At 31.8% G+C, this 19755-nt stretch overlaps 1 protein-coding gene across 1 annotated transcript; it reads left to right on the top strand.

The window, feature by feature from the left end:
• The first annotated feature begins 1006 nt into the window (after window positions 1-1006).
• LOC139511746 (titin-like) lies at window positions 1007-19755 on the top strand. The gene is made up of 6 exons (XM_071298791.1): window positions 1007-1342; window positions 6519-6595; window positions 12124-12423; window positions 16305-16619; window positions 17754-17906; window positions 19146-19755. Exons 2-6 carry the CDS (start codon window positions 6523-6525, stop codon window positions 19484-19486), a joined length of 1182 nt encoding a protein of 393 aa, XP_071154892.1. The 5' UTR covers window positions 1007-1342; window positions 6519-6522; the 3' UTR covers window positions 19487-19755.

Here is a 19755-nt window from a genome sequence, read left to right as displayed (position 1 = left end):
CATGATATGTAGATTTAACCATACTGTATGATTTAACAAATACTTAAACAGGTTTTTGGAGGATAAGAAATATTTGCATATTACTCATATACCTCTTTGCCAGTACCTAAGAAATTACATACCATCGAATAACGCATTCATGTGGTATAAATTGAAGAAAAAAATCATGCTTTAAACAGTAGCTACACCTTATAGTCGCCGTCACTTCTGAGCCGGGCTGTTATTGTTCTGTGTAGTATAATTTGATTTTGAAATACTATTTATAGGTTTGGCTTATGTCTAAAAAAAAAATTGGAAATTTGTAATAGCATTATTATATTTTCATTTTTCATTGTCAATTTGTGTTTCCAACTGAATCTTTATTATCCATGATAAAAGTGAAGAATGATTGAAATCTCATATAGCAAGTCAAAGAACATACATATTTAAATGTCAATCCCTAAACAGGATGAAGGTCGCCTTTTTTGCTCTCTCTGTTTTACTGATTTATATGTTGAGTTAATTCACAACCTGTCTCGACGAGAGACTGAGAGCTTAAAAAAGTATCAAATTACGGGTCTATTTATAAAAACAACATATACTTTTGTTGTCTTTTCTGGTTTTTATATTTTATTTTGATCAATTTAGGTATTACATAAGTACGTACCGCAAATATGTTTTTCCTGTATTATTTTTGTAGGAACCATTAAGATTTTTGCAACGATATTACAACAAAGGATATAGATTCCTAGCTTAATTTTGATGAGGAAAGTTTTGAATAAAGCAAAAAACTAAAATGATTGGATCTTCCCTATAAATACTTCTTTGTAGTAGTTGTTGTAGTGAACTAAGGTTTTGGTTATCAATATTAAATACAAGTTTAAATTTCAAGCCATACAAATGAATCTTCATTATTTATATAAAAAAAATCCAACGTGAAGTCATTTCTTTTCAAATTAAAAATCCTTGAATATATTTCTACGTTAATTGTTTGATTGGTTAATGTAAATACCATGCTTAGTTCAAAGAAACTTTCATAGCAACGATTAAAAATACTATAATTCATGTTCATTCAACAGACAACTATATGTGTTGTCTCTATTGGGACATATATTAATCTTTGTTCGACGTACCGATATAGGTGGAATCATCAACTATTGGGATATATCTTGATATTTATTTGACGTAATGACAAGGCTCGAAACATCGTGATCAAATAATAGGAAACAATTGTAACAGTCGTAGAAGGAATGACAAAGTATGCTTAAGGTGATAAAAACATGTTTAAAATAACAGCATAGATGCTGTACAACGTTTATTGGAATGCATTTTATTGTAGAGATCATATCTTTTACAAATGACGGTAAGTCGTTTATATATCTTTAAATTTTCAAAATTTTGAAAATCGAAAATAATTTATCAGATTTATCAGATATGGGATATCATTTCTTAAAAGGACGAATTTAAGTTGATTTGTTAAAACCTGGAATTTTTATTGTAAAAACGCATGGGAAAAGTCTCCTTGTAAATAAATTTAGTATTTGGGAAACGCATCTAAAACTTCACAGCTTGGCTTGATTTTCAAACTAAAGTCACCAACACTTTGATGGAACATCTTTCTCGTCCTAATCTAACAAAATAAAGAAAGTAAAAAGCTTGGAAATAAATAAATAGTTTCAAATTCAATATATATATACTCAACCACTGATAACCAGGGGCTAATTTCACAAAGCTGTCTATTGCCTAAGACATGTTTTAGGGTGGTCTTACGACATATCTTAGTCATCGGTGGGTTTCATAAAGTGGTCCTAAATAAGAACATCTCTTAAAGTTGGTCATAAAGTTAGGACGACACCAGAGGTGTCTTTTGAAAGTCTTAAGATAATCACGAGTTTGATTATATAAATCATCTAACCATATTTTCCTTGATACGCTAACAACTAGATTTTTATAGGTTGACGAATTATCATGATTTGTCAACAATGAACAGTATTTGTATCAATAATACACGATTTTGTCATGTAACCTTATTATAATCGATACAGTGACACATTGAATTCAACCAACTTGTACAAAAACAATATGTTATATCTATATTATATTTCTCAATTTTGTAATTGAAAATTCATAAATATATTAGTATATTAGTAATGGAATATTTTCATAACTTACAATTATTTTTCATATTATTTTTGCAAATTTTCTAATTATCAAAAAGTAATTAATTTATGGGAAAGACATACAACATTTACATGAATTTGTTCCATACATCAATGTCAATATTTGAAAATTTAAAAAACTTGCGACATGTTTATGATATCTTTGCTAAGATCATCCTACGACATGTTTGAGGCGAGGTCTGATATATGTCCTAGGATAGTCATTAGAGGATCATGAAAGGATCATAAGACATGTTCTAAGATATATCTTATGACAGGTCTTATGATAGCTTCATGAAACCGGCCCAAGTTTCCTATAATCTTAATACCCAATTAAAAACACAGTAATACAAGAAGACAGCAACATTTATAAATACTTTTACATCGAAAGCCAGATATGTGAAAATACATAGAACCGTACCATAAGGAGCAGTATAACCAAAAGGTATATAAAAGGAATATCAAAATTGATATAAGTTTATAACAAAAAGTGTGTTAAGGATTAGCCAATTCGTTTATCTGCGGTCAAGATTGCCTTATGGAGGTGAATCCCTATAGTGTGTGATAACATTGTGTGAGGGAATTCGACGTTTGATGTACCACTGTTCACTCCAGTGCAATTTATGACAATACCACTGCATCAATCAGAATTATTTTTTTTTGCAGTGTTTTAAGAAATGATTTTGCTTTGTTGTCGCGTATTATTTGTGAAACATTCAATGTTTTAAAAAGGCGAATTTTCTTTATAAAGTCAATGATTATGTTGACTTTTGAAGGCCAAACTTTCTACAGCCTTAAATACGCTAATGAAAGATCCAAAAACTATACCAATACATAACGACATGATTATGAAATTATAACAAATCTATTGGTTAACAAATTTTTACTCGTTATTGCAAAATAATGAACTTAATATATCTGACATTTTCTCCCTACCCAGTTTACCCCTATACATTTTTATGATGTGGACTGGTCATTGTTATTGAATCGTAGGCAATTTGATTGGATAAAGTTGTTATTAGTTTACCTTCAAACTTGTTTATGTTTTTCATACATGACTATTGATTAATTAGAACGTGCATGAATGTGACCGGTAACTAAAATGACCTTCAAACTGGACACTGGACGAGTCAATATTATGTTTTATCAATGAAAGTTAAGGTATGAAAGGTAAGAATTGGCACTTATTCGATTTTCACAAAATTTTCGGAATATACAGTTGGAAAGGTTATTTTTTAAAAGCCTATTGTGAAGAGTAAAGAGAAAGTTTACAAATAATACGTTTTGTTCCATTAAACAAGTCATTTTCGTAAGAGAAATACCGAAATATATTTTACGCACGACTACGGCAGGTAAAATTATTATTTATCATAATAAAAAAAAGCATTTTTCAGTCTCATTGGAATATGTTGAGTACAATTAATCCCAAACTTAAGAAGTAAGTAACTAAAGTCAAAATATGTCCGATCTGCCTGTTTCTGCACATCAAAAGTCAATACGATCGTTTTAAAGTCAATTTCGTCTACCTCACAAAATCTTGTTAGGCACTATAGCTTTTGTACGATTTCTTAATTTATAAACTGAGAATTTAAATCTGTTTTTAAATTATTGTTAATATTGAAACACGGACTACTGTGGTAATGGAACAACCGCGAACATACACTTACTTAGCAGTGCTATCGATCTAAGGCAATTATAGTAGATATCTTATGTCTTCATTCATTTTTTAGCATTGCCCCCAACCATCCCTGAAAAACATAAAAGACAACTTGAACTTTAAACAGTAACATAAAAAATCCCACTGATAAGCTGGAGATTGACATAATCGACAATTAATTTCTATAGGGGTAATTGTACTTAATTTGATTAACCTTCTTTAGTAAAGTTCTAATTAGTATATGTAAGAGAATGATAATTCCTTTTTTCATGGTTAACTACGAGCGATAGCGAGTACTTATCATGAAGAAAGGGATTATAATTCTCTTACAAACTTAGAATATTGTAAAGTGCTCAAGTTTTCAAGTTTTTATTTCTCAAGACCCTTAACCAGGGTATGTGAACAAATACAATTGAATACAATTTAACACAAGGATAAAATGATCTCTTGATTGGTTCTATTTAAAAATTAGTTCCATTGTCAGTGCAATGTTTGCAATTAATGCATGACACCGCCCCTCTTTTATTTAGGGATTCACTGAAGCATACATGGAGTGGTTCGCCCTCATTTTGTAGCCAGTGCACCTCCCCCTTTTATCAGAAATATTGGATCCGCTACTGCAGTTACTACTTTTTTTTCGTCAGGAAATTCTTAGAATCCAATGTTTTTGAATTATATTCAAAGTTTTGCTAATTTCCTTTTTTCAAATGATCTGAGATTTTAAAATAGTATTTTAAGCTAAAAAGGTTAATATATTTTTTTGTCTTGCATTGTTTAAAAAAAATTGTTGTGTTTTAGTAAAAAATTTAACAACCACTGGGTCGATGCCACTGCTGTTGGCGATTTAATTCCCCGAGGGTATTCGAGCGTCACTGATCAGTCTTATGTAGACGAAACGCGCGTCTGGCGTATATACGAAATTTAGTCCTGGTATCGATGATGAGTTTTTTTTTATTACTATTCTAAAATAACTTTATAATTTCATATTAATTTAATTTAATTGTTTAATTGTTTCAAAATTTAATTTTTAGTCAGAATTCATCACAAATTCTTTTAAACTGATAAATGTGCTTTGGGGCATTCGTAACTCATTCATATAAACTTTTTGGTTTGAGCTGTAAAAAGGCCTAAACAAAAGGTTAATCCTTCACTAAGAACATAAATTCGTTCATTCTTCACAATTAAGAAACACCGAATCCTACAATTTTATTGGACAAGAGAACTTTGCTATATTCTAAACCTTTACTTATTATAATTCTCCCATAGATATAAAGATTTGGTTTTGAAATTTAGTTGTATCGATTTCAAACGTTTTTACGAATATGTTGTTTACCGTACCCGGGAATTTAGAAACGATCCTAGTAAACGTCTCGATCCTTTTAATAAACTTATTCTAAAAGGTTACCAATTCAACAATGTAATTAGATCTTTGAATCTTGTTTTTATTGGTATTATTATTGATTTAAATTTATTATCAGTAAATTAAAAGCAAACTAAATATCATTGTTAAATACATATTGACTTTCATGCAATCTGTTGATACCTGTATCTTGCAATTACTCAAGGTCATGTTTTTCTATGACTGTTTATGAAGTCTGTACACTAAATACATGGGATGTTTAATGTGAACCGACAGATAAACAAGTCTTAGATGCATTTTTTTATTACTTGTTATTGGCTTCGAACTAGCTGTCAGTAGCTACGAGTACTCTCAGATAGGTCCTTAGTGTGTTTTTTTTGTTGTTGGTGATGACTGTATAAATACAAGGCTACGTCCTCTCTGTGTTTTAGTTGGATGCATCTCTATTTATATCCATCTGATAAGATATGACTTTTTCAATTGATTTTTATACTTCTTTGTAACATTGTACTGTTACACCGCTGTCCCACGTTAAGGGAGGGTCAGGGATCCCGCTAACATGTTTAACCTCACCACATTCGGAATGTATGTGTTTGTTCCAAGTCAGGAGCCTGTAAATTAGTGTTCGTAGTTTGTTGCTGTGTTACATACATGTATTAGTTGTTTTCGTTTATTGCTTTGTACATTAATTAGGCCGTTAGTATCTTCGTTTGAGTTGTTCTACATTTGTCATTTCGGGGACTTTTATAGCTGAATAGGCGTTATAAGCTTTGCTAATCGTTGAATGCTCTAAGATGACCTATAGTTTATAATTTTGGTATCATTTGGTCTCTTGTGAAGATTTGTCTCATTGTCAATCATACCACATCTTCTTTTTTTATATATGTATAAACAGACTTCTAGATCTGCCTCAGTTGTTTTACATTACCAAATACAGGTGAAATGCATTTTCATTATCAAACAGAATGTGGCGCAAATAATTCTATTTCATATCAATTTATTTAACCTTCACATTTCTTTTTATAGTACGTGACACAAATATTTATGCCAGTCGCAATAGGTTTCCGGTTATGTATGAACATAGAAACCTTTGTTGCACGTTTTCTTTTGCTGGTAAGCAAGAGTGTTAATAACATATTATGCACTAAAAAAGAAAATGTCCTTATCATCCAATCAACAAGTGATAATTTATATATAAAACATGTTTACATTTACTAAAAACCTATACCTAAACCGGAAAATTTAAACTATCTATTTTTTAGTCCTGAAAATGTTAATTTATACCACTCTTACAAAACCACAAATCATAAAAATTACCTTGCAATAATTTATATATATTACATTCATAAAATTTATGTTGCAGGAGTATGACCCTGTATACGAATGGTAAAATGAAGTGCATCATTGCTATTGTAATCATTACTGCCTATTATCCAAATAGTAAGTGAAGTTTCCATAATTATCGAACGTGACTGAGATTTGTTCAATAGCAACACAATATAAAGCCCCAGTCCCACTAGACCAAGATGGCACCACGCTCACTGCGATCTAAAATAAATTAAGATCGAGGAGAGGTCGCGGTATGAGCGGCATAAAAATGTATATTTTCGTTGCTTTCACGATGCTACTACGTCCTCATTACGCTTCTTCAAGGATCCCGCTACGATTATACCACGTTCTCATTACGTTTATTCTGCGACTTCACTACGCTTATCAAGATCTTTCTGTGTTCATCACGTTCTCACTACGACCATAACACGAGTTATCCGATTGCAACACGATCTTACCACGCTTCTACTGCGAATATAGCACGTTCTTACCACGATTATACTACATGTAAGTACATACCGATCTTACTACGTTTTCAGCATTTTACTGGTTCTAAGTTAAAGCTAGGGTTTACACTGCCGATCAGATCAACTCGATCAAGCCCGATCAAGACAAATTACGTGATCAGGAGACTAGTCTAACTCAATCGACAAGAAAGTTCGGGATAGTCTACCTTACTCGTCATCGATCTGACTTTCTACCCGAGAGTTTTTGACATGTCAAAAACATTCGAGTAAGGGTCGAGAAGCACGTCACTCAAGAAGAGATCGAGAATTCGTCGAGTAGCGGACGAATTGATCGGTAAGGATCGTGTAGAGATTGAGTTTGGTCGGAATATAAAATTTTTACCAATCAGTACTCAATCATTTCGACCTTTGCTCGACTAATGTCCGATCATTTTCAGATTAACTCGACCAATGCCCGATCGCTTCCAGATCACTGCGACTTTTATATTTATATTATCCCAGACCAACTCGACCAATACCCGATCCCTACGCGACCACATTCAACCACTCTTCGATCTCTACTCGGCCATACACGAGAACACATGACTGCTACACGATTCTCTAAAAGTGTGTGCAGATCTGATTAACAAAAGACACCAAGGAACAATCAAACTCAGAGGTAGAAAACAAACCGACACAGCCATAGCGACAAACGGTAACCGACGAGAAGACAAACAGCAGTCAACATAACATAGAAAACTAAAAACTCAAAGCAACACGTAACCAAACAAAACCTGGGACGATCTCAGATGTTCCGGAAAGGGAAGAAAATCCTGCAATTATGGCGCCGGATTGTTCAAATATTAAAGTAATTGTGCAATAATATTCATTGTTAGACTGCTGATGACTAAGTTATCTTTCAAAGTTGGTTTATAAGAACATCAAGATTATATTATACCTGTTTTATGGGCTATTTTCTGTTTTGTCTGTCCGTATTTTTCGTTTGTCCAGAAATGTCTGTAGCATAAAAAAGAAGATGTGGAACAATTGCCAATGAGACAGCTCTTCAAATTAATAATCCACTGCCAAAACAGATAAAATTATTAGGAACAACCTAAATATGAATGAAAGTGACTTCTTACCGCATTAATAGTTTAAATTTAAATTAATTATCCATCACTTTTATCCTCAGTTGACAAACAATTTTCTTCTCGCCATTTTATTTCAAATATATGTGCCGATTCATAATTTTAAGGATTTCGTGAATGAAACGAATTTGACGATATTATTAATTATCAGTATTGTACAACGTACGAAAACACGACCAATTACTGAAATAGTGTCATGCAATTATTGATATATCCATAAAAGGTGGTGAGAGAATACGAATGGGTTTTACAGAATAGGGAACAATTGGCAAAAAATATAAGGAATAGAAAAATATGGGTTCTATTTTTATTTATTTTTTTAATTTGATGATATGCTCCCCCCCCAAGAAAAAAAGGTATAAGTTTATTGTTTACAGTTGAAAAGAATAATGTCCAAAATACAGTTATAATGTATCAATAAACTCATCATAGATACCAGGACTAAATTAGTATATACGTCAGACGCGCGTTTCGTCTACAAAAGATACATCAGTGACGCTCGAATCCAAAAAAGTTAAAAGGGCCAAATAGAGTACGAAGTTGAAGAGCATTGAGAACCAAAATTCCTAAAGGTTTTGGCAAATGCAGCTAAGGTAATCTATGCCTGAGGTAGAAAAGCCTTAGTATTTCAAAAAATTCAAAAATTTGTAAACAGTAAATTTATAAATATCAACAGATTAGTAAAAAACATGTTTAAACATAAATTATAGGTATAACTTATCATTAAGGTGGTATGGGTGTCTGCCTCCATCTTGGATTGTAAAAAACAGTGAACCAAAGGTCCAGATTCTCTATCAAATTAGCAAAATTTGATGCAGGAATGCAGATATTTAATGTGAATTTTCATTTAAAAGAACCAAATTTATAAGAATATAAGTTAAACTTATAAATATTAATATTTTTGCAAATGTTGATTATTTTTGTTTGTTTTCTATTTTTTTTTTTTAATTGCCATTTTAAGGGGAGGCAACTCTAAAATAGTGCATTTTCTGAAGGATTCTACAAGGAATTTTCCTATTTTGTATTTTAGCCGGAAAAAACTCACGGTGACCCTATCTTTTCTTTTGAAATTCTCAAAGCATTGTCTGAAAGCTTTCTCTTCCTTAAGTATTTAACAATTCTATCATTTTGTTTAGTTTCTAACCACAAAATGGTGTTTTTTCCTGTATAATTCTTACAAAATGTGTCATTTTGTCGCGTCCTGTAGCTTGAGAAAATGCGCGGTGACCTATCATTTTTATTATATATTTCAATATATATCAATAGATACTACGTTTTGGCAAAGTATGAACAAATTCTATCATTTTTATTTTAGACTCCCATACCACCTTAAGCGATTCAGTTCGTACCCAATAATTCTTGTAGGCTAATCAATCAATCTTCGGTGAAATCTAGTATGTTATGAGAGCGTGCGATACATGTCCTTAAAAATATGAGTTCATACAACGGAGTGAGAAAGCCAGTTATCTTGTCCAAGCTGTTAAGAATGAACATAAATCAATTGCGAGTTGTGAGAGCGGGCTAGGCAATGATCCTTCAAAATACTAGTTCATACAACAGTGAGCGAGCCAATTCTCATTCACCAAAAGTTCTCTTGTCCAAGTTGTTTACATATAAAGAAATGCATAGCTAATTATGAGAGCGGGCGAGGCGATAAATGTATTTCAAAACCAGGTTCATATATCGGGGGTGGGCGAGCCAATTCTCATTCACCAAAAGTTTTCTTGTCCAAATTTTTAGGCATCATTCAGCAGAAATTAATTTCTAGTTGTAAGAGCGGGCGAGGCGAAAAAAAAGGCCGTTATTGCCATCATGATAAAAAAAAAACCGCTGTAATATGGCAAAGCCCCAACATGAAAAAAAATATGTAAAGCAAGGAAATATAGAAAGCCAACTACCTTATTCATGTATATAATGATTGTCACCATTTCCAGCTTTGACCTTTATTTCATGAGACAGCAAAGTTATTTTCAATAACTCTTTGGAGAAATTTTCAACGTGTAATTCCTGTTATTATCGGGACATAATATTTATTTATACAATCATCCCTTACCTTTTTATGAATACTATATGGTCGCCTCTTAAGTGTTAAGAAACATTTGATGATAAGCCTCCTTTTCTATTGATGAGGAAATTAGAATTAATTTACATCATTTCATCATTTATTATCATCTTAAAGTCAAAACAAAATTCATTTTCCAAGGAATATTCTGAAATGTGTACAACTGATTAACATTCGGAAAGACCTGCGGAACTTCTCGTTCTTGACCCGTTTGACAATTTGAAAATGAGGGGGGGGGCAGTTTGAAAAGTGGTTCTAAAAATGATAAATTATCCATCATATGATAAGGTAAGACATTTTATTTATTATTTGAGATGTTCATTTGTAAGGATAATGACATAAGTTAACTTAAAACTGTCGTAAACATTGTCAAATTGTCGTTCAAAGTTCCCAAAAAAATTTGTTGGGAATCCACTACGAGAAAATGGATGATTGTTATAAGACTCTGAGGTTCAACATTGATAGTGAAAAAAAATATCCGATAAAAAAAAACGTTGAATGTAAACGGTATGAACCTTCAGAGTCTTATATTATATGACTAGTCAACTCTTGAGTTTGTGATTTGACTGTTGGCAGGTGCACTCGACTCCAATCTTAATAGAATAAAATGGTCTATTTTCCTACAGAAGTTCAGTGGTTTTCTCTGGGCACGCTGGCTTTTTCTAACAATAAAAACTGTGCGCCACGAAATATCACAGTAGTGTGTGAAACACCATAAAAAAAATCAATCTTTGCATGGGTTAAGATATTTGTTAAAATGGTTTTCCTATGATACATGTGAGATATGGGAAGTTGATCATGATTTAACTAAAATTGAGATGTTTTTCAATGTGATTTATTTGATAGTATTCTAATCAAAAGTAAGTCAGTTATTTATATTATGGGAACTGTGCTTTTGTAAACAATCTAATAGATTCAAAATAATATTATTACATAAATCGGTAATACACATGTTTTCTCTGATCACATTTTTTTACCGAATAAATATTTATTTATCTTACCTCCTATACATTTCTAGGAATATGATTGGTTAAAAGCGTCCTCGTGGAAACCGTGTATATTTAATATTAGGTTAGTTGGGAGGCGGGGCTTATTTCAAACACGGTTAGTAGTGGAGTTACATCCCTTTATATTCCATATATGGTCATAAGGAGGCGGGGCTAAATACATACACGATTAATAGGGTTGTTACGTCCCTTTAGAAAAACAAAACAGTACTGAGAAAAAAAATCTTAAATGTTTCAACAGACGAAGAAAGTGATGATAAAGTGAAATAAATTCATAAAACACATTTAAATCTAACAAGTTGTCATTGTTGGCATCTGTTTTTGTAGGATCAAAGGAAGTAGTTTCTTGATCATGTTAGTGCTAACTGTATTGAAGACTTGCTCATTTTGATAGGTCACTAGTCTAGTCTAAATTTTACACGTTAAGATAGTCGGTAAGATAAATTCGTTACATAGTGTGCAAATGACCTAACACGGTATATATGGGGTCAGTAAATTCCATATGGGTTGAGAGCAAATATATATGGGGTCACTAGCACACTATGTAACTAATAATATCATTTTTTGTCAAACAAATCCGTCAGAATAGAAATAAAATCTGTGTGTATTCGTTTAATTAATGTTATAGAATCGTGCTTACATGGTATATTCGAAATTATAAACAACAAAATATGTACCGTTTTGTATGACAGTTAAAAGATTTTCCACAAGTATGTATTTTGCAATATAGAAAAGTAAGCGCAATTTTCTTTTTATTAGTTATTTGCAATGTATTCGAAACAAAAGTCTTGCATACGATATTTTACGCATGGTATCATTGATAAGTTTGTGTAATAAGATTAAAAAAAAAAACATGGATTCTATTAACAAGAGGGGCGAAAGACACCAGAGGAACAGGTAAACTTATATATGTATCTGCATATTTTGTATGCCACATTGCATACTTATTACAAGAACCTTTTTTTTAAATTTTCAGCACTGAGTTTAACAGTTACAAGTGCATCACAATCAATAGAAGTACAAAGTGGTTTTGCTTCAATTGTAGTTAATATTTCTCCTAATACAGTCGGTGTAACAGGAAACTGGACAATTTCTGATATGTCTGGAAATTCAAAAAAAATTGTCATTGACAACAACTATATGCAAGGTATATCATCAAATTCGTTCACGTTGATGATTTTAGACACGAAAACTTCGGACATTGGATTTTACATATTCAAGGCAACAGACGGTGTAGATGTTGCAGAGAATACACCTATAACATTTACGGTTACAGGTTTGTAACAGTTCTTTAGCATTTTAGTCAACTTTTAGTATAATGAAGACTACATACTGACCCACAAAATAGAGGACTAAGCGCTAATAATTATCTATCTGCAGGTTTCATTATTTTTTTCCATAGAATTATCTTCAATATCAAAATGATAAGATAGAGTATGAATGCCAATACTTTCCACCAAAGTTTAAATGAAGTGGTGTCGATACATTTATTTTTGGCATTGCACAAGTCATGTCTTCTCTGACTGTTCATGACGTTAAAATACTAAATCCCTGGGATTTGTTTTAGTTGATTTTATAGTCTCTGATGCATGATTTTTTATTATTAATTGTTTTTTGCTTTTAACTAGCTGTCAGTAACTGCGAGTACTCTCAAATCGTATTTTCGTGTTAATTCGACCTGTTGATACTGTTTATAATGCTTTTTTTTTCAAAAGTGATTATTTTCGAAGGGTTACATATTTTGCAGTGGTGTCTTGCCATGGCTTTGTTTGGACTTGTTTGTTTGCGTTTTGGCCTTGAATGTTTGTCCCTAATATTTTATTAACTGTGCATTTGCATTCAGATATCGCAGATTTAACTTATTCGTTCATAGTGTGTTACTTTACGTTTTTTGATTGAGTTAAGCCTGCCTATTTATATTTTATCGTGTGTTTTTCTATGTTGTGATGTTATGCTATTGTTTTAGAAAAAGGGAGAAGGTTTGGTACCATTAAAACGTTTAATCCCGCTGCAAATGTTTGCACCTGTCCTAAGTCAGGATTCTGTTGTACAGTAGTTGTCGTTTGTTTATGTAATTTATACGTGTTTCTCGTTTCTCGTTTTTTTTTTATATAGATTAGACCGTTGGTCTTCCCGTTTGAATGGTTTTACACTAGTAACTTTGGGGCCCTTTAAAGCTTGTTGTACGGTGTGAGCCAAGGCTCCGTGTTGAATGCAGTACATTGACCTATAATGGTTTACTTTTATAAATTGTTTTTTGGATGGAGAGTTGTCTCATTGGCACTAACGCCACATCTTCCTATATCTAAGTATAACTATTGAAAACAATACTGCCTTCAACAATGAGTAAAACCCATACCGTATCTATCGATTATAAAAGGCTCCGACATAAAAAATATGAAAAATCTGAAATAATTCAACTGAGAAAACTAAAACTTCCCAATGAAGTGTGTAAAAAAGAGCTGAAATACAGTTTTGCTTTAATCGATATTTATTGTCAATACAAACAGGCAGACATAAATGTATTTTTTTGGAAAAAAAAGTTTGTTTCCAGTTTTTGGAGAAAAAAATAATTTTGTTTTTGACCCTGAGAAAAAAAAAATTGTTTGTTTCACCCTCAGCTGCCACTATATGTAATGCTAAAATTGAAAGAAAAAAATTGAAAGAAAAAAAAGTTTGTCCGGAAAAAAATACATAGCCACTCCCCCCTCCCCCCCCCCAGACAATCAAATGGTTGCTGCCTTACCTGATGTTCGGTTTGACTTTTTTTATTGTATTGTATAAATTTCAAGATTGTTACAGCTTAATCTAAGTAGACTGATTCATTCAACATCACAATCATATATTCCGATGAAGGATATCTGTTATCCGAAATATTTATAAATAATTATGTCACCCGATCGACAATGTTTGGTGACATATTGCTTTTCCTCTGTTTCTTTTTCTGTATTATTATTATTATTATTCCACCTATTTTGTCCGCCAAATTTCTCGGAGCCAATGGAACCAATCGTAATGATAGTTTTTGGGTACCATGGAAACGGAACAAATGTGAAAAATTCCAGATTTTGGTTTTGGTGAATTATTTGGACATGCTTAAACTTAGAATCATTATATTTTAATACAATGTAGGTGCCAGGTATATCCTGGTTTTGGGTGATTTTGGCAATCATTGGAACTACTACATGTATGTTGCCATGGAAACTACTCCAAATATTTCCAAAATACCAAAATGCTCCAAATTTAATAAAACTTCACAGTAACGATGAGCAACATTGATAGATGAGCAATTTGGCGTTGGAATTTCAAAAATGTCTGCTGTTACCATGGAAACAATGCAAAAATGCTCAAAATGCTTCAAAAACCTTAAAGTGGCATTTACTTTCTTAAAATGGTAGGTCAAATCCATCGAAACCTTGATGGTATGTTCGCTCCCATGTACCAATGTGGTATCTGCAATTAGAAATTTTGAATGGTACATGTATCTGTTACCATAGAAACCAGCCAAAATATCAAAATTTCAAAAATTTCAAAATGCTCCAAAATTGATGAAACTTAATACATCTGTTGACTGTCAAGTCTGCATGAGACTTTTGAAGTTGGAATTTCGAAAATGGCCACCGTTGCCATGGAAACTGCAGAAATGTCAAATATTTTCAAAATGCTCCAAACTTAATGAAACTTAATATTATTGTTAACTGGCATGTATAGATGAGACTTTTGACTTCAGAATTTTCCAAATGGCTGACGTTGCCATGGAAACAGAAGAAATGTGAAACTTTTGACAATGCTCAAAATGTACTGAAAATTTTCAGAAAGATATATTGCAATGCGCAATGCGTTGATCTGCATTCACTGTTAAATTGTTTTCAAATGGCTGCCGCTTAGTGGCAATAGGGGAAGGGTGACATCTGCTATTGCTTGCAATGGCAATTCTAGTTACATTTATAGTTCCTTTTTATGTTATTGGTGTTGTTGTGTACACTTTTTAGGCGTTTAGATATAATATGATATATATACTCTATTTATCAGCACAATAATGTTAAATCTGAAAGTTTACGAAAATATTTCGGCTTAACAAATAGCCTTCGTCAGTGACAATTAATTTAACAATACAGTATTATATAAACTGTGTTTAATACAATTCTAGATGAAGCCTAAAAACTTAAACCGTTTAGTCAGCTATAAAAGGATTCGAAAAAAAAGGTGATGCAAAAAAAAAAAGACATAACAGACTAATGTAAAACAATTCAATTGACGAAAAACAAATATACCCAACCAGACAATGATATTCAACGAACATCTGGATATGAGACAGGAACATAAAGAAAAAAAATAATCATTAAGAGAGACACATAAAGAAAGTGAATGAATTTGCAATATTGTGAAATAAGTTGCCCGTTTATGAGAATGAAAAGCCAAACTCTGTCTATTTTCAAATGAAGTAAAACAACATGAACACTACCAATGTTATGACGACAGATGCGCATTATGAAAATAAATGGAACTTTAGTGATGCACGATCATGACCAAAATATTGTAATGTCAATCACATATTGAGACCGTACTTAAAAGGGAGGCGAAAAACACCAAAAGGGACATGCACACTCATAAGTCGATAATACAGTGAAAACGATAATACGAAAAACGTAAGTTTCGATTTACGAAAAAAAGAGAGGAAAGGATGTATATGATTGAAGAATCGAAAAAAAAAGAAATACAAAATTAATGTATATTTGAGAGACATCAGCTAGCAAATCAAATTTTCTCTCCAATATTAAAATAGCAACACACATTTATTAAAAAAATCTTCGAGTTAACAAAATAACAGTAATGTAGGTAACAACAATAATTCAAGACTAAAATATGACACCAATTATAAATATTTATATGGTCCAGATGTTGTGGCGAAATACAATGAACATAGATTTCTAGACTTCAAAAACATGGCATACCAAATATCGCTTGAAGTGATAATGTACCAAACCAAGACGAGCATTGCATTTGAATCTCTCTGAGTGCTTAAAGGAAACTAATTTAATTAAAAAAACCTTTGCTGTGATAAAGTTTATAAAAATCTCCACCTTCAATTATAACTTTAAAATTGTGTCATTATTATTTTGTAACACTTTAGTTTATATTTGTTTTTCTTTTAAGGTGTTCCACCAAAGGTCTCAACTTCGATGTCCAAGGAAACAGTAGACATAGGTCAAACACTTACGCTGAATTGTTCTTACATGAAATATGACCCATCCAGTATATCAAGTGTAAAGTGGGGTAAAAATAGCACTTCCGGTACACTTTCTTATATTGACATATCAGTTACATCTAAATATGGTGGAAGTGTTGCAACTAATCCTTCTTTAACTATTAAGAATATAGATATCAACGACCTGGGTGTATACTGGTGTGAAGTAGAAAATAATGTCGGAACAGGGGAAAGTCCATATATAACAATAGAGTTTCCACAAGGTAAAACATAAAATACTTGCATGTTCAGGAAATATTTATTAACATAAAACTAATTTTCGCCTAAGTGCATGATCAGGAAATATTTAATAACATAAAACTAATTTTCTTCTAAGTGCATGTCACATATGAACAACAAAAAGTAGAATAGATATATAGACAACATTTTTTAAACCAAAACAGAAAAAGAAATTAACACTTTTCTCTAATATTATTTTAAATAAAAATAAATATGATAGTAGAATCGCCGTATTTATTTAAGATTACACGATTGGATTGTTTAGGTTACTGTATGAATTATTCGAAATAATAAGGATGTTCTTGTCCAAGGCAAATAACCCTGGCCGTATTGGTCACAACATTTTGGAACTTTTGGTCCTCGGTAATCTTCAACTTTTTACTTGTTTTAACTTTCAAACTTTTTTTCATCTGAGCGTCGCTGGTTAGTTTTGTCTGGATGTAGCGCGCATCTGGCGTATTAAATTTTTAACCTGGTACCTTTTGTTGGCTATTATTCGTTTGTTTCTCTGTCCTATATTTTCTCCCATTTATTTGTAATGTAGTCCTGTCATGAAATGTTGTCATTTAATGCTACAATTAACATTGCCATTAAAGCGGGAGATTTGACATGCCACAAAACCATTTCAACCCACCATAATTTTTCTTAAAATGCCTTGTATCAAGTCAGGAAAATGGCCATTGTTATATTATAGTTAGTTTCTGTGTGTGTTACTTTTTATTGTTGTGTTTCTGTTGTGTCGTAGTTCTCTTATATTTGATACGTTTCCCTCAGTTTTAGTTTGTAACCCGGATTTGTTTTTTCTCTATCGATTTATGAATTCCAAACAGCGGCATACTACTGTTGCCTTTATATATGTATCTGCAATTATCCCTTATTTACGATCTCATTACGTTTGCAAATAATATATTGAGAATAATAAGAATCAATCAAATATCTTAAGAACAAAAGACAATCGCTATGAACGCATCATAACGAAGGTATAATGCAGAAAACATCTGTGATTTATTTAATTAATTTGTATGTTAAATGTTTCATCTTCGCGACTCTATCATGTCTATAAAACGATTATTGACACCAACAAATTGTATACTGGAAAATATCTTATTTGATTTAAGGTGACAGCGTTTTAACTCAGGCAGAAACGACAACTGCAACAAGTATTCATGGTTCAACGTCTACTGTAACAGAGAAAGGTACAACGTCTACTGTAACTGAGAAAGTTACAAAGTCTACTGTAACAGAGAAAGTTACAACAATGACAGACAAAGGTACAATAGAGCCAGATGATTGTATAAAATTCAAGCATACACTACTATAACACATTGTATAGGATCAACTCTAACAGACCCAATGCTCTCAATCACATATACAGATTCTATTATACAATATCTCATTCACATTCGTAGAATTTTAGCTATTATAGCAACATAAACCTTGGCATTAACATCATATTTGTCCACTCCGATGTGTTTAAGAGACACAATTTCAAGTTTATTCACAACCAGTTTATTTATTACTTTACTGAATTATAACATTTCAGTTACTTCATTTATGTAGGGTGCATTTCTTTCTAACAAAAACGAAGCAAACGACTAAGCGCGCACATGTTTTGATCATTTGTTTCTAACATAGGTTTTCAAAGAGTACATAAACTGACAAACTATGCAATCGCTTAAGATGAGTCTACCGTTTGTCGTTCGTCGTTTGTTAGTACAAACACTACATTTATTTCTAACTTGAACTTGATTAAACGATATATTTTTTCTACGTTTGTAAAAAATATGTTTACCAACAACATGTGCATGCATAATTGAAAGTTCAAACAGGGTCAGTAAAGACTTATTGAACGTTGTATTTGTTTCTACTTTCGTAGCGTTTAGAAAACAACAACAAACGTCACACAACGTTTACAAAATTTTGGTTAGAAAGAAATGCAGCCTTAATTTAGCTATGTTTGACATTTTTGCCTATTATGTTTCAGTTTGTTTTGTTCATACATCGTTGTCAATATAATGGAATTTGATGCAAGTGTCATACAAGTGAAATGTTCAGCTAGCTATTTTTTTAAATAACTTTATAATTCGTAATTAATTGGAGATTTTACTATTAATAGTTCAAAACTCTTTTAGCAGTTTGACCCATAATTAGACTAACATAAACCACAGAGTGCTGAATATCATATGGATTTCAATAGAATTGCGATCGAAAACAATCCTAATTTCATGTTGCAAAGGACAACATAAATATATATTTTGAACATTTTATGAGCAGAGCGGCAATGGCCAACTGAGTATGTTAATACTGAACTTACACTGTACCCCAAATATACTAGACGTCTGACATATAATATGCTCTATTTTAAAAGTGACTACTTTAAATTGTTTTCCCCTTTGTGTGGACATAATGAATTAAAAACCTTTAGTGTAAGTAATTTTGGTATTGATATTTTCACTATTGATTTCACTTCCACTGTTCATTTTTATCTCTAAAAACCATTCTAATTGCAGGTGAAGATATGTGTCCTTGCAATTGTGACTACAGGGCAAAATTGGATTACTGGGCAACACAAAATGTGACAAACTATACATTTGAAGAATTAAAAATAATTCTGAAACCAGAATTAGATAAACTAGAAAAGGAATTACGCATTGACAAGCATAATTTGTCAGCAGTGATACGGAAGTTAACAAGTGCGCATGACAAACGACCATCTGCAAGACATCTTGGATCATTTGGAATTGTATTTCTTATTGTTCTTTGTTTATTAATTTTTGCGTCTGATTTAATTTCCATTAAACAACATATCATTACCATCAAACGGATATGGAACATCAAAGTAAAGCGATAACTACAAGGACGCTTTAGTATCTAATATAATTGTCCGAGACAATTGATCATTTAGAAAAAAAGAAATCATCTGTAGATAAAAATAAACTGAAAGAATATATAATATTCTTCATAATTATATGTTTATTTTGACGTTTCAAATCGAGACATTCTAGTATCGTATCGTATTTCATATTACGCTTTTTAGACTATACAAAACATTAATGTATTAATTCAAAATTCATTTTCATATATTTGATTAAAAAAAAATGTACATACATGAAGTTATAA

This window comes from Mytilus edulis, chromosome 2 (assembly GCF_963676685.1).
Source record: "Mytilus edulis chromosome 2, xbMytEdul2.2, whole genome shotgun sequence".
In the NCBI taxonomy this organism is placed as follows: Eukaryota; Metazoa; Mollusca; class Bivalvia; order Mytilida; family Mytilidae; genus Mytilus; species Mytilus edulis.
This window is presented reverse-complemented; position numbering and strand designations above follow the sequence as displayed.